The sequence below is a fragment of the Siphateles boraxobius genome, unplaced genomic scaffold (genome assembly GCF_051911475.1).
Source record: "Siphateles boraxobius isolate OS27281-9 unplaced genomic scaffold, OSU_SipBor_1 8, whole genome shotgun sequence".
Classification (NCBI taxonomy): domain Eukaryota; kingdom Metazoa; phylum Chordata; class Actinopteri; order Cypriniformes; family Leuciscidae; genus Siphateles; species Siphateles boraxobius.
The window spans coordinates 23,511,143-23,534,240 of record NW_027509208.1 but is presented as its reverse complement, the minus strand read 5'-3'; the positions used below and the strand labels follow the sequence as shown (position 1 = coordinate 23,534,240).

Below are 23,098 nucleotides of genomic sequence, written 5' to 3'. Positions count from 1 at the left end.
ACGGTTACCATGTGTCATTGTCGTAGGTTATTTAATCTGCAGTATGTTTGGACAATAATTTGCTTGTGAATAATGTCACTGAGAAACTTAAATAGAGAGTGAATTTAAAATACACAGTGACAATAAATAAGTGTATCAGACCAGCTTCCGGGACGCACGGACCCTAAAACAAGAACATACGTTTCACCAGAGCCCTGGTACCAGAGTGGATGTACATACTACAAGCCGCTTTCTTGTCTACCCTGGTCAATACAAATATTGTAAAAGTAATAATAATAATAAAAAGCATTTTCTTCAGTAAACACAACAACATTGGTTTCATTCAACTGTTTTTTATTGACTGTGGCCGTTCCATCAAATGAAGGCATAGATTTTCCATTTTCAATTTTTTTTGTGCGTTTCCCCTCATGGAAAAAGCCACCTTTGTTCTTATATTTTCACAGGAAAATAAAGGAAATAAGTATTTTCCATAAAGCACCAACCATGGCATAAATGAGAAAAACAAAAAGCTACTTAAAATGAGATGCGCAAAAAATGCTAAAATAAAATTACGGATTTATAAAGAAAATATAAGACCCCCCAAGTGTTTAAGATCACATGAACATCTCCAGAATCTCATTGCACATTGTTCAGTTGAGCCATTAAGTAGAGTCAACAAAAAGATTTATAAAGAAGCCAGTGTGGACAGTAAACATGGCAAAATCTGTCTTTCAAACAACAAAAACATTTGCAAACATCTTTCCCCACTGTTTTCAAGTAGTCAGAAAGAAACTCAGAGCTGAAGAATATTGCTTGATAAACTCTTCAAAGGACATCTCTGCAACAAGTCACCTATTCAATGGGTCTCAAAAATGAAAAATCAATTAAAAACAACCGATGAATAATAAATTAATAAAGATTTTTAAACTATATTCTGCTACATTTCCTGCTGTTTTTACCAGCTCAGCTTATGTTTGCAATCTCTGAACTTTAATGACATAATAAACCACAACACAAATGTATATTTTATTTAAAATATGAACACAGAGTCAACTCTCTTCTCCATGTTTGTGAAAATATAAAAGCTAAAACCAAAGAGAATTTCCACTTAAATTTGATATGTAAAATCATGTAAAAGTGAGAACTGTGAGCAAAGATGCCCTGAGTAGAGACGCCCCTTGTTTGTGTTTTTGAAAACTGGATGGTATTTCAAGTTTAGGATTTCTTGGGACAGTGCGAAGACGAGTCTGTGTTTAAAACTTCAATCATGGTCCTCGTTAACTGAAACGTCTCTGAAACCGATGGAAGGTTCTGGTACCAACTCGGCAAACTAGTAACAGAGAAAGACAAATGTGTTACCAGTATGAATATGAGCATTAGTAATAGAAGTTGTAGCCTCCCGTCTTACCTCTTTAAATTCATCCAACTCTTGACGGTCTTACTGAAGCGATCAGGATTGGCTGTTGTCATGGCCTCGAAGTCAAACAGCTAGTTGATAAACCAGAAAAAGTTGCATTTCAATGCATTACAGCAGATACTTTTATAGTAACTGGAAGTACAGTAACATTACTGTATGTCTTTACCTTTCCAGACGGGATTCGGCCCAGCACCTCTTTCCCACTGGCCATCAGAGATCCCATGACGACAGAATACGCCACAACACTGGAGGAACAACAGCGATTTTAAACAAGAATATATACCAAACACAAATAAAAATATAGTTCTAAATATATTCTGCCGTCACGGAAATCTTCTTCAAGTCAGCATGAAATGGAAATGTACAATATATCCATTTTCTAGAAGCATATTAAATTATCTTAATGTCAATTATTCGTCCATTTTTTATTTGACCTTGTATGACCAAAATGTAATTTCTGATGAAACGACAGACTTGTTGTCTATGGTGACATATGCCAAACTTCTACAATCATTTAGTCCACATAAAGGGGCTATATGTAGATTTCAGAAACCCTTGTTATTAGCGACACCGGTGGCTGTTAAATGAACTGCAGCCTGTAACTTATTGCTCGTGCTCGTGCACGCATAGCACACAAGAGACTGAACGTGATTCAAGGCACCAATATACTCGCAGCGAGTATATCATTCTTTGTAAGGAAGTAAATGAAGGTGTACACCATCCACACTGCTGAGAGCGACGTTTAGATGAGTATGTAAAAATGTGCTGCACACTTTTCTCTCAATAACAGAATAAACAACAAAAATGACATCGGTGAGAAAACAATGGTTAAGAAAGCATCTGATCATAGAGATGTGGATATGTTGCACCAGCTCTGCGATTCACCGGCGTCATGTCAACAGATGAGGTACATAAAATTACATATATTTTACAATCAAACTATTATAACTATTTGAAACTATAGACTATATAGATCTGGCTCTGTGAGACTATAGTTTGAATGAATCCCTTTTCTTTGCATGACACATTGACATTATAGTACAGAATGGCTCTTCCGGCATTATCTTGAACATTGTATAAGCATTAATTTCAATGCTTGTAGAAGCTAAACGTCACATCCTTTTGATTTTCCCGTCAAAAATGACTGCACATAACACAAAAGTCAGTCTACAGGATTTCATAGACAACCTAGGAAGTCGGGGAAGGTCTTGTTTTTGCTACAAGCTGTTCACACATTGGCAATGACAAAAGAGATCAATACATGAAACTTCTTACATATAGTCCCTTTTAACCCAGCTATGTTCTTACAATCAACTGCAAGCTCACATTAAATCTGCTTCCATTGATTCAATTAACAAACAATGAACAGAACAGAAGTCCTCACTCTTCTTTTCGATAATTCGTTACAATAAGGTACAAATGATGTGATGCAAATTCACTTAGATCACTAGTTTAATCTGGCTTAGGCCCTGTCCACACGGAGACGCGTTTAGCTGTATGTATACGTAAAAATGTTGGATCGTATCAGCGTTTCGTCCAGACGGATTTGGCGTTTTGGGAGACTGAAATCACTATTTTTTGAAACCGGGTCTTAGAGTGGATAAATCTGAAAACGACACCCTTGCGCTTTCGTGTGTACAGCCAATCCGTATATTATGTGAAACAATGATGTCATCACCCCACGTGTCGACTAGTCAGACGCCCCTAAGTCACGTAACAGCAACAACAACTGCCGACTATATGCTTGTGTTCGAGCTTCAAAAGCAACTGAGCCTCTTTTATTTCTTTATTTATTATTTAGGCCTACTTTAATGTATTTTTATTTTATTTCTTTATTTTACTTCTTTATTTATTTATATTTCTTTCTTATGCTATGATGCTTGTATTTTGTCAGATTAAGACATTTCGTATTTTGTTGGGATGGGCATTTCAAGCAAAAATAATATTCAACGATCGCTGGGAATTATTTGATTATTATTCAAAAAACGCACCCCTGCCCCACATGCTCACTGGTAACACGGCGTTCGCTCAAATTCCACTCCGACATTACATTTCTCTGTACTGTAGGCCTACATGTTGTAGCCATTAAAGAAAAGTTATTTCATACTTTCATTTCATCTGTTGAGTATATGAAAAGTGAACAGCATGAGTAATCATAAGATGCGCAATATATAGGGAGACATAATTTTGACCACTTCATAAAGTTTTGTTAAAGCCTTTCTTTAAAGTGAATTTCGTTTGCATAAATTGTATTGTAATTTTGATCAATGTTTCATCAACCAATTGCCAGGATTTAATAAATAAGCAGCAAATATAGCAGACAATATAATCAGGAGATCGAGGCGCCGGCGCGATATAACTGGCATTGCTCGTGAACTGGAGCTTGTCTCATAAATGAACAGAAACTCAGAAATATATCTATAGAAAGCTTGAAATGTCTACTTTTAAATGAAACATATTAAAAACAAAAAAAACAACAACAGACAACGCTTTTATGTAATCCTTATGTAGTGTGCATTTCTCTCTATAGGCACGTTTACAATAATGCGAAGGTGGCGAGACAGCATTATCAACATCTTTGCAGCTGAGACTGACACAGAAAACACTAGTTTATTAATAAATTAAAATGTCTCCTTGCTATATTTGACACATTCATAATGATTACATTTGCCGGTTCTTTGTGGCAAGCTTTATGCGTCTGCTAATCAAATATTGTGACTCTTCCCTATTTTGTACCAGGCCATTTATGGTTTTTCATATTGTTCAATAAAGTTCTTGGTAAAAATAGAAAAAAAGAAAAGAAAATAAGAAACTACTGTGCCTAATATTATTGTATACAGCGTGCAAGGTTTATGCGCATGCTCTAAGTCTTCTTCTCCGTTTTTAATGTATCTGTGTCAGAATTACAGCGCCTTATACTGGTCTGGCATGTATACACATCAGTTTGAGTCGGTTTCGGTGGTTTCGTGTGTGCGCCACCGTGTTTACGGAACTTTTTTTAGAACGAGGAAAAAAAAATTGGATAGGGAAAGCTCTGGCTTCATGTGGATGTGGCCTTAATCTGTGTTTTGCGTTTGAAGGAGAAACTTGTCCAATCTTAGGAGTACAAACATACACAATTAATGATCAATTTATTGAAGTAAATATAATAAAAATCTATCTACAAAGTAAAACCGACAAATCTATTTACAGTAAACACTTTTCAAAATATATCTAAATACATTTTTTAAATAGTGTTTTCAAAAATGTATTTGACAATTGCTTTTCTTATTCCTTTTCAATCCAGTAAAAAAAAGTATAACTGTCAATATCAACAGCCGATGACATGGATTCAACGAACAACCATGCTAAATTAATAAAAGCAATTATCGTTTTTTAAAAAAATGTCATTTAAAACTTGTATTGATTATGTATTATGAATTAATTCAACCTAAATCCCAAGACCAAACTATTTATTTCCTGGTTTGATATAATTTTCATGACTTGCTATTTACCTATATTTATCTTCAAACTCCAAGGAACAACTTTTAAACAATTTTAAATAATAAACTTTGATTCTGCTTTGACAAAACCCTGAAAGTATTTAAACTGCTTTAAACTGTCATGCCTTGTCACGGCAGTAATCACAGATCATTATTTTTACCTAAACATTAATTAAATATGTTAATGTTCATTTTAAATTAATAAACTGCCAACTGATTTCTACAGTTTTTTTAATTCCACTCACTGACTAAAATAATTCTCATGCACAAATATTCTCTAAATAGGGAAATGAAAGCTTTTTCTTACCTGGAGCCTCTGGACAGTGGCATGAGGTTACAGAAGTAATACACCAGAGAAAGAATTAAATTACACACGGCATCTGCGTCCTAGAGAGAGAAAGAAAGGCAATAAATACTACTATAATAACAGTAAATGTTACGGTTGCATATTTGTTTATACTCTGACTATGTTCTCTTCTGAAGTGTGTTCTAAAGTAAAAGGAATAAACGCTACACACCATCTGACTAGTAAGACAAATATCAAAATCACAGCCTTTGTTGTTGTACAATTTCTAAAAACTCGTAACCTAGAGTGCAAATGGAAACAAACTCTAATCGGTAGAAAGAAATTATGTCCAGCTATAAAAAGGCTCTAAAAGCTGCCAGGGCCGAGCATCTCCACAAATTCATAGAAAGTATCAAAACAATCCAAGGTTTTTATTTAATACAGTGGCTAGATTAACAAATAAACAGACGTCACCTGAACTGAATATTCCAACAGTTTAGTAGTAACGGCTAATTTCTTTACTGAGAAAATCAAAAGCATCAGAAATACCATTGTAAATGTACAATCTTTGACAGTGTCTTATTATTCAGCCTCAATTAATCGCCCCTCATGAACAATTGCAGTGCTTTACAACTGTAGGACAGGAACAGATAAATAAACTTATCTTTGCAACAAAACCAACAACATGTTTATTAGATCCAATACCCTCTAAATTACTGAAAGAGACCACAATGAAATCCAAATGAATATGCCAATTACAGACCCTTTTTAAATCTTTCATTTATGTCTAAAATACTACAAAAATGTCATGCCCACTCAATTGTGCTCCTTCCGGCAAAAAATAAATCTATGAAAAATGTCAATATGGATTCAGGCCCCATTATAGCACAGAAACTGCGCTTGTTAAAACTACACATGACTCCTAGCTTCTGACCAAGGCTGCATCTCAATACTAGTTTTACTTGATCTTAGTGCTGCATAAGACTACAGATCATAACAATCTTAAATCGACTACAAAATTAAACTGGTATTCAGGGACAGGCATTAAGGTGGTTTAGATCGTACCTATCTTACCTTTACCATTTTTTTATATTAAACAGGAAATTATCCAAGTTAACAGTAAATTATGGAGTGCCGCAAGGATCTGTGTTAGGCACTCTACTATTTTCAATTTAAATGCTCTCACTTGGTAATAACATAAGACATGGAATGAGTTTCCACTGATATGCTGATGATATTCAGTTATATATTTCATTATGACCAGATGAATATAATAATATTGATAAGATATAATATTGGATGACCAGTCATTTTCTTCTATTAAATTTGGACAAGACTGAGGTATTAATTATTGGACCAAAAACCTGAACACAGAATCTCTTAGAAAACAATTTGCATCTAGAAGGATGTACTGTAACTTCATCCTCTACAGTAAAAGACCTTGGTGTTATATAACACAGAAACTTGTCTTTTGATAGTCATAATTCCTGTTATAAAAACAAACAAAAACGTCCACCTCAAAAACATAGTTAAGCTCCGGAACATGCTCTCTGTTTCTGAGGCAGAAAAGCTAGTTCATGCATTCATGACCTCTAGACTAGATTATTGTAATGCATTACTAGCTGGTTGTCCTGCATCCTCAATAAACAAGCTATAGTTAGTCCAAAATGCAGCTGCTAGAGTTCTTACTAGGTCAAGAAAATATTATCATATACCACCAATTTGATCATCTCTACACTGGTTACCTATGAAGTTCAGTATCGATTACAAATGGATAATACACAGTCACCTCTTATAACAGATTACTCTAAATTGTAATGAAGAAATTTGCATTTTTCTATAAAGCTGCTTTGAAACGATATTTATTGTGAAATCGCTATACAAATAAATGTGAATTGTAAAGAGAGAGAGAAAGGGAGAATGTATTGTCTTATAGTAAGTGGGAAAGAAAAGAATGCTTTGCATCACTTTTCTGAATTGCTTAATTCAGTTGCTTAATTATCATAGATTAATTTGCATTTTAATGCACTTTTGTATAAAAAAAACTCTTAACTTTTGGCAGTCTATTTAATAATGAATCAAGATGATATAAATTGCATGTATATGCTCTAATGTTTTTTATTAAAAAAACTTTAATGTGATATGATCTAGGGATCCAGACAGAGAAAAATGGATGTGCTAGCGTAAGTGTGTGTGTGTGGGCGAGACACAAGGCACACGGGTCACAGGACTCCCATGATTCTCTGTGTAGCAGGTCAGACAGGTGTAGATTCCTCCGAGTGAGACTGCGCTTACATGACACTGTATTAATTTGCTTTAAGTGTCGTGACTAATGAACACATCCCAGCAGTCACACGACAGGTTTAGCAGGAGACAGAGGACCTTGTGAAATCGATGTTCAGCGGTGAGAAGAACAGAGACTGACAGACACACAAACAGATGTTCTTACCCCTAGTTCAGTGGAGAGCATCAGGGTTTTTCCTTTGGCAGTGAGATCTTTATAAAGCGCTTCGATTTCTGACTGATACTGCTGCGTCCTTTCATCTGTGGTCTGAGTTTCTACTGAAAATAGCATGTTTCCCACTCTAACACACACAAACAAAATCATAAGCATACACACAAAACAAGGCCAGAAACAAGCATGTGAAAACACTTCTTGCTAAGCAGCCTTTACAAATTGTTGCGTTATGAACAATGGGAGAACTAGAATGATAAAACTATTTTATTACTGAAGTTGATTATCTATATAGTTATTCATTTTTTAACCTACACAAACTTAAGTTCCTAGCTGAAAAAAAATAAATAAAAATCAGCCTAAGCTGTTTGGCTGGTCTTCCAGCCTGGCCATAGCTGGAGTTTTGTACACTTCTTTGGATGTCTGAGAGACCATCTTAAATCATCTAGATCCATCTTAATCCAGCTAAGACCAGCCAACCAGCTCTGGCTAGTTTTAGCTGTTTCTTCAGCAAGGTTTGAAGATAATCTTTGATGTTGGCTTGATAAACCCTTGTCTAAAAGTTTAACATGATTTTAAAAAGCGTTCAGAATATTTTTAACATATTGCTAGCCTGTTTTTAGCACATTTTAACACATTGTTAGCATGATTTAACATGTCTAACCTGTTTTAACATGTTGTTGGTATGTTTTACATATTGCTAGCATGGTTTAACACATTGCTAACATGATTTAACATTTCTAACCCGTTTTAACTGGTTAGCATGTTTTACATATTGCTAGCATGGTTTAACATATTGCAGCATGATATAACATTTCTAACCCGTTATAACAGGTTTTTAGCATGTTTTACCACATCGCTAATATGCTTTAGCGTGTTGCTAGCATGTTTATAACATAATATAGCAGTTTTCCTAGGCTTTCATAGACTTTTGATTCCTACCCTCAGGGAACCGAGGTTACATTAGTAACGGAGTACTTTCCCTTTCGAGAACGTTCACTTCGTATTGCGTAGCAATTCGCAGTGTGAACCCATTTTAAATCGCTGTGCTATTAGCTGGTGACTTTGCCCTGAACCATTACCTTGGGCTAAGTGGCCCGAGGTCAACAGTAGAGTTTGAAAGTCACAATTCCCCCCAGGACCGGACAAAGGTCGGGCCCTTTATAAAGGTATAATGTTTCAGAATGTCTGGGCCCTTGGGACCGAGGCCTTTAGATAGAAAGTACCCGTGCCTGCAAAGCAGGGACTTCTAGGTTGTAGAATCTCATAAAGGTGGATGGTGAGGACCAGCCTGCCACTGCACAGGTGTCTTCGATTGGTACACCACTGGACCAAGCCCATGAGGAGGCCGAATTCTGAGATACTTAGATTCCGAGAGCCCTGACAGGGCAGACCAGATTCAAGTTATTTTCATCTTCCGACTGGGGAAGAGCGGATAGTGATATTATGGAAAGCGCTTGCAGGTCGCTTACTCTTTTGACCAACGTCAGCACTAGCAGGAGTGCGGTTTTGAGTGAAAGCGATTTAAGGTCAGCGATCTGGAGTGGCTCAAACGGGGTCCCCTAAGGCATCAGTTCCCAACAGGGGGGTCGCGGCCCACAAGGGGGCCTCGGCGAGCTCTTTGGGGGGTCACGTCAAATTTGAAAAGTGTTGAACAGTGAGCATTAAAGCAGCAGTCCGTAACTTTTTTTGTGTTCAAAATTTACTAAATTTATATAATGAGCGAGTATATCATGAATCCATTTTCCAAACTGTGTTTTTGTCTTATCCTGAGTCACTATGGTACACCTATAATAAGTGTTTATATTGGGACTATTTTACACTGGTTCGGGTCGTACCGCTGCGGTGTAGCCCAGAGCCTTCATAGACATACACGAGAAGTAGCTCCGGCTACAATGTTCTTCCGCAAGATGCATTATTCTATTAATAAATGCATGTTTATTAATCGCTAGAGCGCCAATCGATCAGATTACATTAGCTAATTTTATTCACGATCCCCTGGGTGACCAAAAAATGGGTTTTCAACGAGGTGCCAGACACCAGTCATTTTGTAATAGCCTATATTAATTATTTTTTCCCTACACACCAGTGTGAATACTGATATTTTTGTTATTGCATGTCAAATAGGGCCAATTAATTGGCTACTCCTAGGCTTACGTTTTTTTTAATTACAAATGACCTACTGATGTTTTTGTTATAATATTTCCAACGTTATACGCTATTATTTGTGCATAATAATATCTGGTTATAGTAATAAACATATAGTTTGTTTGAAAACAAAACATTTGTCATCCTTGCTGCAAGCTTACAAGAGTGACAATATCATTAAATGTGAAGGGGGCCCTAAAATATTTTCTTGGGAAAAAGGTGGTCTCAGACAAAAAAAGGTGTGGAACCACTGCCCTAAGGACAGTAGATAGGTCCCAGGCAGGGACAGGGGGGGGGTCGAGGCGGGTTGAGCCTCCCGGCCCCCTTGAGGAAACGAATAACCAGGTCGCTTTTCCCCAGGGAATGGCCGGCCACAGCGGCGTGAAAAGCTGCCCGCTGCCCGCATCCAGCAGCCCCTGAAGAAAGGAAAGTACTAGAGGTACTTCACATATATGTGGGTCTGCGTTTCATGCTGCACACCAGCTTGCGAAACGCTGACCACTTAAGGGCATAGAGGCTTCTGGTAGATGGTGCTCTAGTATCCCCATCGCTTCTTCCATCGTGGCTCGAGGAGGGCAGGAAGCGTGAGGGGCGGGGTCACCATCCAAAAGGAGAGCTAGCCGCAAGCGCAGAATGGTAATGGGCAGGCTCTCGCAGTGCGGGCAGCCGCCCTTGTTGAGTGCAGTCTCTGCGTGGGCGAGTCCCAGGCATGGGGCGCACTCGCTGTGTCCGTCAGAGAGGCTCTGCATGAAGTACATCCAGAGCGCGGCATTTGCAACAACGGCGTAGAAATTTAATCTTTTCTTTCAGCTTCTAGAGTGTCGCGACGGCGAACAAACAGAAGTAGCAAAAAGGATACGTGGCTTCTCTCGCCTCATAGCCGCAGGTTAACGGAGATTCAGGGGAAGACGAGATGAAGGTGCAGCGTCCGCTGATCACGTCACTTGTTCCGCTGCAGGGGCTTGTCGATGGCGAAGGCTTGAAGGTCAGCGAAGAAGGTGTTCGATGAAGGAGATCAAATCTGATTCTATGGTGAAATGGTCTGCTTATATAGGCATAAGCCACACCCATTCTGACAGGTTCTGACGCGCACAGGGCGCGAAGCGACCCGATTTTAAAATAATGGCTTCAATATTCTCGAGAAAAGGAGTTTTCCCACTGTGTATAGCTATGCAATACAAAGTGAGCGTTCTCGAAAGGGAAATCTAGTCTAGGCCACGTTCATTTTAGACATTTGGTCATTTTTGGTCTCAATTTGCTGCCTCAAAAAGCTGCTTGGTTTGAAAGTGAGCAGTGCTTCATACATCACTACACTGAACAATGGACCTTTTAGCTCACCTCACACCTTTACCATGGTAAAGATTTCTCCTAGAAACTGATCTCTTTCAAACGGTCATGAAACCCTACGTTTGTGTGTATACAGTGTATGCATAGTTTATTACCGAAACTGATAAAATGTTGCGGTTTTTTGGCCATCAATACACTGCCCGTGTAACAAATTCACTACCCTCAACAATACATTTCAATTAATTATTGTTAAATTACAAAGCACCTGGTCAATTTATTCATGAATTACCTCAAACTGCCCAGTTTAATTAATCAAAAACTGAGTTATCTTTTTTGAGTGATGACAGTCTACAATCTCCATGTGGCATTTTTCATACATTTAAATCAATTTAAGTTAATATAGTAAATGACTTCTCATGATTTTATTGGTGCATAAAAATGAGAATGATTAAATACCACACTTTCTGTGGTAGTGTGAAAAAAAAAGTGAAAAAAAACCTGAAAGAGTTCATAAAGAGATCATTTTCATAAAATCCGTTCCCTGAAGCATTACATTATATTAATCACATTAATCATCTCCTCCTGCAGAAGCCCCTTTACACACCTGCTCCATCCCATAAACTGAAAATACACTAAAGAACATGAATTTTGAAGGCATAATATTTTAGGATAGTTCAGGTAGAAGTTCTCACCGATCTCCGGTGATGGTGATAGTGAAACCGTCGTACTCTTTCCCAGGATCCTTCATACTGGGCACTTTCGAATTGACTGTGAAGCCGTCTCTGGTTTTACTGTTGAACTGCTTTAGATATACAAACACACACAGAAACATTTCAGAGGAACTATCTTCATGCGGTTCATGAAAACTTGCATAGATCTATAAATAAATGTGGCTATTCTAAAACACAAACTCGAAGTGTGAAATGCCAGTCGTAATTATGAACAGGTAAATACAAGTAAGAGGCTAAGAGCAATCATTCCCCATGTGTTTATCAACTGTTCATATCATTACTCACACATTTGGCCTAATCCTAGAACAAACATACTCATAATTGTCATGTGTTAAGGCTGTTACACGTGAAGTTGTTTCACAATTAAAATCTTATTATGAACATTTTATATTATCATATGAAAAATATGAATGGTGAAAGGAAAGTAAAATCAACTAAAAGTGTTTACATGTTACTTTATAATGGCATAAGAAAAAGTTTTTTATATACCCCTGAAAAAATAAACATATCTCAGACATTAATAACTGGCAATCTATTAGGGTGAGAAAGATGCTTGTCTTGAGACCTTGTCTAACCAGAAAGATTGTATTCATTTAGCACACAAATTATCCATTTAATGATTAAGATGCTTATTAGGTGATAATTAGGTACAGATAAGCAGCATATTTAACAGTCATGTTACTACCTTCATGATGGGCAGTAGATCCTCAACTTTATTTACATTTTCCAGAGCCTGCTTTACTTCCTGAAGCCCCCGCGGGTTAAACGCCCTGATGAAGAGAGGACAAATTTATCAACATTAATATAGTGCACGAATAAAGGTACAAAGAATAAAAGATGAATGAATAATTTCACAAGGTGAATAAATCATTTACCTGTTTGACTGGTGTGTGAATGAATGAATGAATGTTTAAACTAACAAGGAGTGCAAGTAAATGAAGGACGTGAATGAAAGAAAGAATAAACTAAGCCTATAACTGAATAAGTGAAGTGTGTGACGAAATGAGCAGAGCATGTAAATGATTGAGTGATTTACACTAGAAATGTTTGGAAACAGTACGTTTTTTAAAAATGTTTTCGAAAGAAATGCATTATGCTCATCGGGCAGTATTTAATCAAAAATAATTACATTTGTTACTATTTAAAACAACTGTTTTCTACTTTATTACAAGTTAAAATGTAATTTATTCCTGTGATGGAAAGTGGAATTTTCAGCATCATTAGTCCAGTCTTCAGTGTCACATGATCCTTCAGAAATCATTCTGATATGATGATTTGATGCTCAAGAAACATTTCTAATTATTATCAATGTTGAAAAGACATTAACTGCTTAATTTTGTGGAAATCATGATACATTTGATTTTATGATGATCACATATTTGAAATAAATCTTTTTTTTACATTATAAATGTCTTTACCGTCAATTTTCATCAATGTCATGTGTCCTTGCGGAAATAAATAAGAAATTATAATAATAATAAACGGTACAATGAATGAATTTTAAGAAACTACTGTCAAAAAACAAAAACCCAAAGATAACTCACCCGTGATAAACCAGTATTCTGTCCTTTACGAAGATGAGAATACTACTAAAATACTCCAGATATCTGATATTTATGATCTGCCCTCTGTGAAACAACAGAAAAAATAATTAAAAAGCTATAAAACAATCAGAGCAATTGTTTTAGGTCTATGGGAACCCATTTCCGACACATAAGAAAAAAAAATAATTCTCTGGTAAGGCAGAATTATGACATAATAAATATAAATTATGACTTAAAATTCAAAATTATAACTTAACTTGATATGACGAGTCGAAATTATGACAGAAAGCCAGAATTATGACAAAAATTAATCGAACCCATGATCTTGACCCAGAATTTGAACATAATACAAATGCTTGAGCTCTTTAAAATTGGGTGAATTCTGATTGGCTGCCAATGTTTTCATCGTTCTGAAAGTGATTCCAATGATATTGTTCCTTTGTGTCATTATCCTTGTGGCATGAAGAATTACAACGATTATTAAAACTCGATCGGCCTTGGTGTGAACGGCCCTTAAAAGCCAAACAAAGTTGTTAAGCAATTAGGACTGGCAGCTTTACAGAGGAAAGACACAGAGGAAATGACACATTGAGGGCAGATACAACACCTGATGAGGTTAATGTGGTTGTTAAATCCTCTGCTAAGACTCCTGGCTGGCATCTGATCCAACCACAGCACAGGCTGGTCTGGATCTGCAATCCTGCTCAAACACACACGCACACGCACACACAAAACAGCAAAGATCAATCATCAAGCCTAGCACTTGGTAACACCTTCACCAGAGCTGTGAGAAGAGCTCAGGCACGTTGGCTGGAATCTGACCTTCTCCATTTCACTGCGATGTCAAACATGTCTCTCCACTGCAGCTGTCTGGTCTTTCCGTTGACTCGAACCTTCGAGTTACTCCAGGTGCGCTGCATGGCCTGCATCACCTCTATGGTGGCCAAGCCCATCGCTACACAAAACACATTCAAAATACTATTCAGAAGTACAATGAACACATCTCTTCTATGACAGGCATGTTTTCATTTCTGAACTCATTTTGATATTTTTTGGAGGCATAAAGTAAAAGAAACAAGGTGATATAACTGTCTTGATATTATAATAGAGAAATTAAATTAATTTAATGTACAAATGAAAAAAATGTCTGGCATAATATTTTATTAATATTTCGAAGAAGAAAAAAAATGCTTCACTGCTTATTTTTTAAAAACATTTCTCTGTCATGTAAGTGTGATCAACAAAAATTTGTAGTCCAACCAGTACACAGAACAAAAACACACAATACAGGAAATGACAGTGTCAAAGTCAATAATTGTTTGTAAATTAGATAATTTGACTGTTTTATGACAAGCCTAGGTTAGTTCAGGTTATAAAAAAAACGTCATGTGGTTGGACTAAAATTGAATGAGATTTATAAATTAATATTTCATGATATTTGAAAAAAAAAATGAAAATTATATTAAAAGTATTATATATTATATAAAGTCAAATATAAAAGAATATGTAAAAGTTAAAGAATGATTGTGTTCGCTAACATGCATTCAACGTGCATAACAAAATATATTTTCTTATTATTGAGTAATTTAAACTTTTCTTTAAGAATTTGTATAATTTTGTGATTGCAAAAGACCTCAAATTAAAAATTCTAGATATTTGTAAAAATAAATAAATAAACAAACTAACTAAGCAACTAAAATAAATTAATAAAAATAAATCCTGAAAATAAAAATAATGATTTTGCATGCAAGGTGCAAATGTGGTGCAAATTTTTATTTGATGGTTGCACCACATGGTATCTGATAGCATTTCTTAATATTTAGTCATTTAAGCTTTTCTTGAAAATGTCTTTACAAGTTTATTATTTAGTGATGTTTAAGAGCTCTGACCTCTGTGTATTCTGAGGTTTGGCAGGAACCCTAATGTGTCGTACTGCATCAGTGCGCCGAGGTGATCGGCTGTACAGATGAGCTTCTGAACTTCAGCAGAGTAACTGTCGAAGTTCTGAGGTAAAACATCTCTACAAGACAAAGAGAGACAACAAGGGAATAAGAGAAAGTTACAATGTGCAAAAATATTCTGATATCCAGTTAATCATACATATAAATTAGATTCAAATGTGCCTGATTACCAGAAACACAAAAGACGGATTTTGTTTCTAAACTCACTTAATATGAGGCTGAAGTCCAGGCTGTTCTTCATAGTCCTCGATGAGGAAGGGAAGATTTTTGGCCCAGTGGTTCTTAAAGTTTCCAGGCAAATCCTGATCAACATTATACTCCGCAACAGGTACATCCAGATGAGAGTGTAAATAACGGGAGTATTCTATACCATGACAGAAACAGACGCATATTTCAACTCCAAATGGTTTATTTAAATATATATATATAATATATATAATATATAAAATGTATGTGTAATAATGATAATAATTTTATTAATAGGCGCCTTTCTCAACACTCAAGGTCACCTTACAAAATCAACAATAAAACACTCAATCCAATAAACATTGAATCAACGAAGAGCAGGCAATATAATAACATAAAATACTATTAAAAAGAACAGGAGAAAGGATAGGATTCTTAAAATCAAATTAAATGTAAAAGTTATAGAGAGTATGCCTGTCTAAAAAGATACGTTTTTAAGTGAGTTTTAAAAGTAGTTATATAGTTATATATATATAGTATATATATATATACAACTTTGATAGAATAAATTAAAAAACAAATAGATTTAAAAAACATAAAAAAATGAAAGGTAGTGTGTGCCTATAATATCAGTTGTAAAAAAGATAAAAAGATCCATAAACCAAAATATTTAAACCTATGCACCAAAATTATATTGAATCTGGAAAAAATTGACCAAATTTTAATTCTGTCATCAATTACTCACCCTCATGTCGTTCCAAACCCGTAAGACTTTCGTTCCTCTTTAGAACACAAATTAATAGATGAAAGATTTCTGTCCCTCCATTGACAGCTAGGCAACTTTTGCCTTTAACGCTTCGAAAAGTTCATAAATGAATCGTTAAATTAATAAATATTAATTAACTGAGCAGATTAGTTCCGAAGAGACACAACCGCTTTATGATGAACAGATTGAATTTAGGCTTTTATTCACATATAAACATTTATTGACACCGACATCAGTTGTAGTAAACGGAAGCTCAAGCATGTTTGCACGACGTGTGAGAGCACAATGAGGTTCATTCTCGTGTTATGGATCAAGTTCACCATTTTATTTAAGTCAGACCAGCACAAACTGAATAAATCACAAGGATTTCTGTGGTGACTCCCTATGCTGACTCTCGATCTTCGCAGTAGACGCGGCAGAGAGAAATGCACATTTCATACGGATTACATAAGCAGAGAGCAGTCTGTTGTCTGTTTTCTTTCGTTTTGAATTGTTCTGTTTAAAAGTAGACATGTCTGTGAGGCAAGTAGGTTACCTTATACGCCGAGTTTCGGTTCATTTATGAGACGAGCTCCAGTTCACGCGCTGGCGCCTCCGTTTCGTGATTATCTATCGTCTCCTATATTTACTTCTTATTTGTTAAATCCAGGCAATTCGTTGATGAAACATTGATTAAAATTAAGATACAATTAATATAAAAACTCAATTCACTTTAAAGAAAGGTTTTGTGCTTTCTGTTTGATGTCTCTGTGAAAGTTTTAAAGCATATTTTATGCCGCTTTCAGAGCACTCACGTACGGAGAACTGTCACGTCTGTAACATTGTTTCTTCCTCATAAATGCGAACACTAAAAATAAAATAAAATAAATATTTTGTTCTGTGGAGACTGAGAGCCAACCCTTCTTCATCCGGTGGGTAGTATTACTTTGGTTTGCGCAGTGTAATTCACAGAATTACTAAACAATATTTTAGGCCTATAAAATTCAGCCCATATAAATGTCTACAAATGTCTCATGTCTAGATATAAATGTGCATTTTCTAAGCTTAGAAAATGGACAAAATTCATTTGATTCTAATCATAATGTAACATTATTGTGAAATTGATTTCTTTACAGGCTATTTGCTATTAGTATACTAAATCCTTATGTTTTTATCCAACTAGGCTATGTGTGGGCCTTATGTAAAATACGGGACAAATCGCTTCCCTTATTGATTTGATACGGGACGCATCATTTTACTTGTAAATACGCGACAATTCCGTATTTTAAGGGACGGGTGGCAAGCAACCCTACCACCAATCCTACAATGCGTCGCTGCTGCAAACAGGTTAGTCTGTAGGCTACACTTCAGCTAAAATTAATTAATTTAAAAAAGTAACGGACAACGCACCATATGGTAACCGAGTTAATTTATTTAAAAAGTAATGCGTTACAGTATGAGTTACTGTCAAAAGTAACTGCGTTACAGTAATGCGTTACTAGTAACGTGTTACTGCCCAACACTGCGTTTGAGTTTCCGCAAGAACTTAATTTCTCCCAAAATACAGGAAAGTAAGTGACTGGAGAACTGGGAGAAGAATAGAATAAACTATATAGTTACTTATACATTGTGTATCTGATATGAATAAAACACGTTGTCAAATTATAATTGAAAATATTTCAATAGACATCAGTGTGTATTTAACAAACTTTAAATGTATTTTTTGCTGGTACTTATGTGTATTTAAAGCTGCAGTCCGTAACTTTTGCCGTTCTTAATAAACAGAACTGTTTATCTTAATAAACAGAACTTCTCTCTGTTTATGTCTTTGTGAAACAAAAATGTTTTCATGATTTACTCCCTTATATACATTTTGCACAACACGAACAAGGACTTACACAAAAAAAATTACAGACTGCAGCTTTAAATGTCTGAAACCTAAAAAAAACATGTGGTTGAAAACACTGAATTCTTGTGATATGTGACAAGTGTTGAGTGCGTCCGTCTCTGGCTCATCGCTAGCCAAACCGTGAAAGCACATTTGAATTTAGCAGTTGATCATGTGATGCACTGAAAGTTCAAATCACACAGGTCTGATCGTATGCATCAAAGGGTTAAAAATATCTTCATTTGTGTTCTGAAGATGAAAGAAAGTCTTACGGGTTTGGAACGACATGAGAGTGATGACAAGTTTTAAATTTTTGGGTGAACTATCCCTTTAAATATTTAAACCCCTACTACAGGACTCAACAATAAAGATTGACAGGCAGTTCATTTACATTCGAGGATGATAAACATTAGCTTTTCTGAGATGAAAAAATCAAATGAGATGAAAAGACTGTATGAAAAATTGTGGTTGCAAATTCTGCAGATTTATGTCACCAAGGTAACATTATCTTGCTAGCTAACACAGATATGGAAGCTCCTGACAACTACTGATCTGTTAAGCACTATGTAATGTTTGTTAATGATATAATGAAAGTTATTAAAGAGCTCTAATTTCTCACCTCTGAGATATTTGACTTTGAGATACTCAGAACTGGCTTTCTGTCCCAAGAGAGGATCGTTGAGCATGACTTTAGTCTGAGCTTTAATGCCCTCGTAGAACTGACCCATGGCCACATGACTGAGACCCTTCATGTACTGACACACCTCATTATAGGGCTCCAGTTGCAGACATCTCTGAAAGACAACATGAAAAAGACACTACTGAAACTAACAAACAACCACAAGACTCGTGACGACATACATCCACCCGTGAACGGTCAACATCTCACCAGAATAACTGAAAAACATATTTGTTTTGTGATTCAAATCATGTAAGAAATACAAGAATAAGAAATACTGTGGTGAAATAAACAACCATGTGACAATGACAAAGAACTTTCATTTTTAAAATCAATGTTATTGATTTTGCAATGAGGGACTTTGGAGTTGCACAACTCTACACAGGTCATCCTGACTAAAGATAGTCTAGCTGATCTTCAATAAATAGACGCAAGTGAGCAAGTGAATGTCCATTTAAATAAACAACGAGAGTCTGTAAAAGAACTGACAGCTCACACAAAAATTCTGTCATAATTTACTAACCCTCAAGTCTTTCCTAAGTTCATCTTCAGAACAAAAATTAAGATATTTCTAACTTTCTGCGAGAACAAAACGAATTGGTCAAACAACGTTTGAGCTTCAATTTAACACATTTGATGAGCTCTATGTATGTGTGTTGATCAATATTTGTGTGTGAATAAAAGCCTAAATTAAATCTGCTTATGGTCATGTCTCTTGGATTACAACCCCTTGATTCATATGGATTAACTTTAAGATCTCTGTAAGATCTTTTTGAAATGCGCAAGTTTTAGTGGAATGGACTTTCAATGGAGGGACAACTATCTCTCAGATATAATTAAAAATATCTTTATTGTGTTTTAAAGATGAATGATAGCCTTGTGGGTGAGTAAATGACATGAGAGTGAGTAAAGGATGGCAGAATTTTCATTTTTAGCAGAACTATCCCTTTAAACTGTACAGAGATCATCTATGACTTGTTGTCTTTTACAACAGAAGATAATTTTGACTCGTCCCTTAGTTTGTAACAACTAAGAAATGTGAAGCTTTGAGTTTTGATTTGAAATGTGAAGCTTGCACGATTATATGAAATTATATTTTTCTGTATATTAATTGTACTGTAACATTTCCAACTAAAATTAAATATTTACTGGGAAATAATGTAAAGCAGGACTTCTATCCATTATGGAATATATGTGGCCACGGTTACATCAGCAGTGAAGAAAAGAGCGTTTCAGAGGCATACAAATTCTACCAAATTAAATAGTCTACTTCAAATCAATTTATAGTTCATGTTTTTTTAGGACTAATATTGCCAACGTAAAGGTAATTACACCATGCTCTGTCTGAATACTCAACTCTGATTGGCTGGAAGATGTGCAATAAAACGTTTAATGCACAGATAGTTCCAGTCAGTTTAATCACCGTTCTGTATTAATACGCTGCTTTCATTGAAGTGCGCACACAGAGATAAATCATGCTTCGCACACACAGAAGATTCATGAGCACAGAAACTTATCAATGCTGCTATTAATAAAATCTCGACATTATATTTCTCAGCAACGAGGGGCTAACATCATAATTAAACTCACATATTAAATGTTTGTAGAGAGAGAGACGCTAACCATCAATTTAACCCTTCCGTCAAAATTCTGCCAAATATTGTGCTGCAAACATCAATAACAGCTTTAATTTGTCAATGCTGGCAAATGACCATGGTATAACCGGGATAATCCACGACTAGCTGCGCTTTAAACTATTTAAATCCATTGCATAGGGGAGTTCTTAAAGTCCCCCTGATATCACAAATTACCTTGTAACCAATCAGGTCAACGTGTGATCGTCAACGAGTGGGTCTCTGAGCTGGTGTGAGTAAGTGGAGGCGGGGCTAATTTGCATATTCACCGCATATACTAAATGAGGCAAGGGTGTAGAGTTACATTCAAGCTATTTTAAGGCATAAAGAATTCAATTTAAGGCATAGATCATTTAAAAAAAATCTATTTCATTTTTTTATTTAATTAAGTCATTTTGGTGATCAAAGATGAGTTAAGGAATAAAATTATTGACTAAAGGGGGCCTGAAATCATTTAATGCACAGCTAGCCATGGTTATCCCTTACATACAGCACATTCGGGACACACACGACTAATTTACCTTAAAGTTGCCGATGGCCTCTTGCAGACTGCCGTGGTGGTACAGCATCATTCCTCTGAGCTGGAGCGACTGGATGTGGTTCTGATCCAGTAACAGAGCTTTCTGGAAGCTCTCCATAGCATTCTCAAAATCACCTAATTCCCTAAACAAACACACACATAATTGGCTCTAGAGGAACATTTGCAAAGTCTGACTGTTAAAATCATCATGTGTCAGTAGAACCACACCTGTAAGCCTGGCCCAAGCTTTTGTATGCATCTATAAAGTCCGGCTTCAATTTGAGAGCTTCTTTAAACACCTCTATAGCCTCCTGCATGCAGAAAACAACATTTTAGTAGTAGTATAAACTCAAATACTGCAAATATGGTCTCCTGCACAGTATAAAATGGCAAATCTCTTTAAACTTTAGTCTAGATCTCACATCTAAGGTTTATGAATCAGGGCATTGTGTAGTGCAATTTCTTTTTTTGTGATATAAGGGTTTTTTTACTTTAAGGAGGCCTCTGTGGAAGAAGGTCAGCCCTTTATAGAGCATAGCGATAGGCTGGTTCTTCTTCAGCTCTAGAGACTGCTGGAAATCATCCATGGCTGCCATATAATCCTGAAAAACAATGAGAGAAAGGAAGGCACCTGTAAATCTTATTCATCAATGAGCTACTAAAATTATACACAGTTTGGGGTCAGTAAGACTTTTTTAAAGGAATTATTTTTATTTAGCAACAACTACTTATATTAAGCAAGGAAGCATTCAAACTGATCAAAAGTGACATTAAAGACTCTTAAAATGTTACAAAATCAATTGTATTTCAAATAAATGTTGTTCTTTTGAACTTTCTATTCTTTAAAGAATCTTGAAAAATGTTACGTGCAAAAAAGGCCCATTGTCTATAGTCAGTACCGTAATGTATTAATTTCTGTGATGTCACAACATCACACAAGTTAAGAAGTCATTCTAGCAGGTTGATTTCAAAAAACGATATTTTTGAATCGGAGAGAAAGTTCTAAAAGTTTCAGTACGTTTTCATAGTACAATGAATTATTATCTCAAAAGATACATTTGATTCCATATTATAATAACACCCCTATAGTTAAAAAAAACCTAATCTCTTTTTATATCACACTGCATTCAATCATAATTACTGTGTACTTGCATGATAAAAAATTTCTTCACGTGCTGAAGCACACAAACAAGTGATGTTCCTAGACTATGGGATAGACACTATATGAAGTGATTTAAATGTTACAATAACCCTTAGATCCATTAAATCCCAAACCGAAGAGCATCATGACAGATGTGTACCTCTGATATGAAGAGCAGTGTTCCTCTGTGCCTGTAGAGTCGGGCTGAAGGCTGCAGCTGTATGGCTTTAGTCAGGTCTGACAGAGCTTCACTGATGCGGCCCAGAGGAGACAGAATCTGAAATCACATGCTTCATTATTAACGCTAAAACCATGGTTGATTTCTTTCTGAATAAAACGTTTTTTTATCCCTGGTTCTTTACCTCGGCCCTCTGCTCGTACACTTCTGGTCTGTTGGGTTCCAGTGCGATCACTCTGCTCAACTCATACAGAGCCAAGTCTGCGTTCTTTATGTCCTTTAGAGAGAGTGAGAGATACCTTAAAATGTTAGTTCACTTTAAAATGAAAGTTAATTTACTCACCTTTGGCGTTGTTTTATTGCTGTATGCCGTGTTTCTTTTTCGGACCACAAAAGGAGAAATGAAAAAGAAAATTCCTGCTCGTCCATATAATGGCAGCACACGTCGAGTAATGGATTTTCATAAAATAAAACATTAATTTCAGTTTGTTTTTCACCAAACCCTATCGTATACGCCCAGAACACTCAGAATTTAAACGTGCCGTATGGCATCTTTTTTTATAAGCTTGATGCTGGTCGTTATTCACTGCCATGATGTGAATGAATACAAGAGGAGATCTTTGTTTTTTTTTTTATACGAAAAAGAAAGAATGGCATAAAGCAATAGAACAACACCAGGGTGAGTAAAGTAGGCTGAACTATTCTTTTAATTTATATGTACAATTATATGTATCAATAGGAGCACGGATCTATTTAGTAGTTTTTGATAAGGCAACATACATACACAACTGGTCAAAAGGTTTGGGATCTTTTTTTTTTTAAATGTTTTTGAAAGAA

The 23,098-nt window shown here is 35.8% G+C and overlaps 1 protein-coding gene across 2 annotated transcripts in view; it reads right to left on the bottom strand.

The window, feature by feature from the left end:
• Positions 1-316: 316 nt before the first annotated feature.
• ttc13 (tetratricopeptide repeat domain 13) overlaps positions 317-23,098 on the bottom strand; it is a 29,305-nt gene continuing 6,523 nt past the window's right edge. Inside the window, exons 6-23 of one of the 2 annotated variants that reach the window (XM_077220440.1) lie at positions 22,446-22,538; positions 22,244-22,360; positions 21,434-21,544; positions 21,171-21,253; positions 20,944-21,085; positions 18,729-18,903; positions 15,498-15,654; positions 15,219-15,349; positions 14,152-14,284; positions 13,937-14,029; positions 13,330-13,413; positions 12,471-12,555; positions 11,747-11,856; positions 7,614-7,749; positions 5,186-5,265; positions 1,563-1,641; positions 1,388-1,467; positions 317-1,309 (exon numbers count right to left, since the gene is read on the bottom strand). In XM_077220440.1, the coding sequence (XP_077076555.1) occupies positions 1,195-1,309; positions 1,388-1,467; positions 1,563-1,641; positions 5,186-5,265; positions 7,614-7,749; positions 11,747-11,856; positions 12,471-12,555; positions 13,330-13,413; positions 13,937-14,029; positions 14,152-14,284; positions 15,219-15,349; positions 15,498-15,654; positions 18,729-18,903; positions 20,944-21,085; positions 21,171-21,253; positions 21,434-21,544; positions 22,244-22,360; positions 22,446-22,538 (2,004 nt within the window). In that variant the 3' untranslated portion in view covers positions 317-1,194. The remainder of the gene's footprint in view (positions 1,310-1,387; positions 1,468-1,562; positions 1,642-5,185; positions 5,266-7,613; positions 7,750-11,746; positions 11,857-12,470; positions 12,556-13,329; positions 13,414-13,936; positions 14,030-14,151; positions 14,285-15,218; positions 15,350-15,497; positions 15,655-18,728; positions 18,904-20,943; positions 21,086-21,170; positions 21,254-21,433; positions 21,545-22,243; positions 22,361-22,445; positions 22,539-23,098) is intronic. The other variant, XM_077220441.1, reaches the window with a different exon arrangement.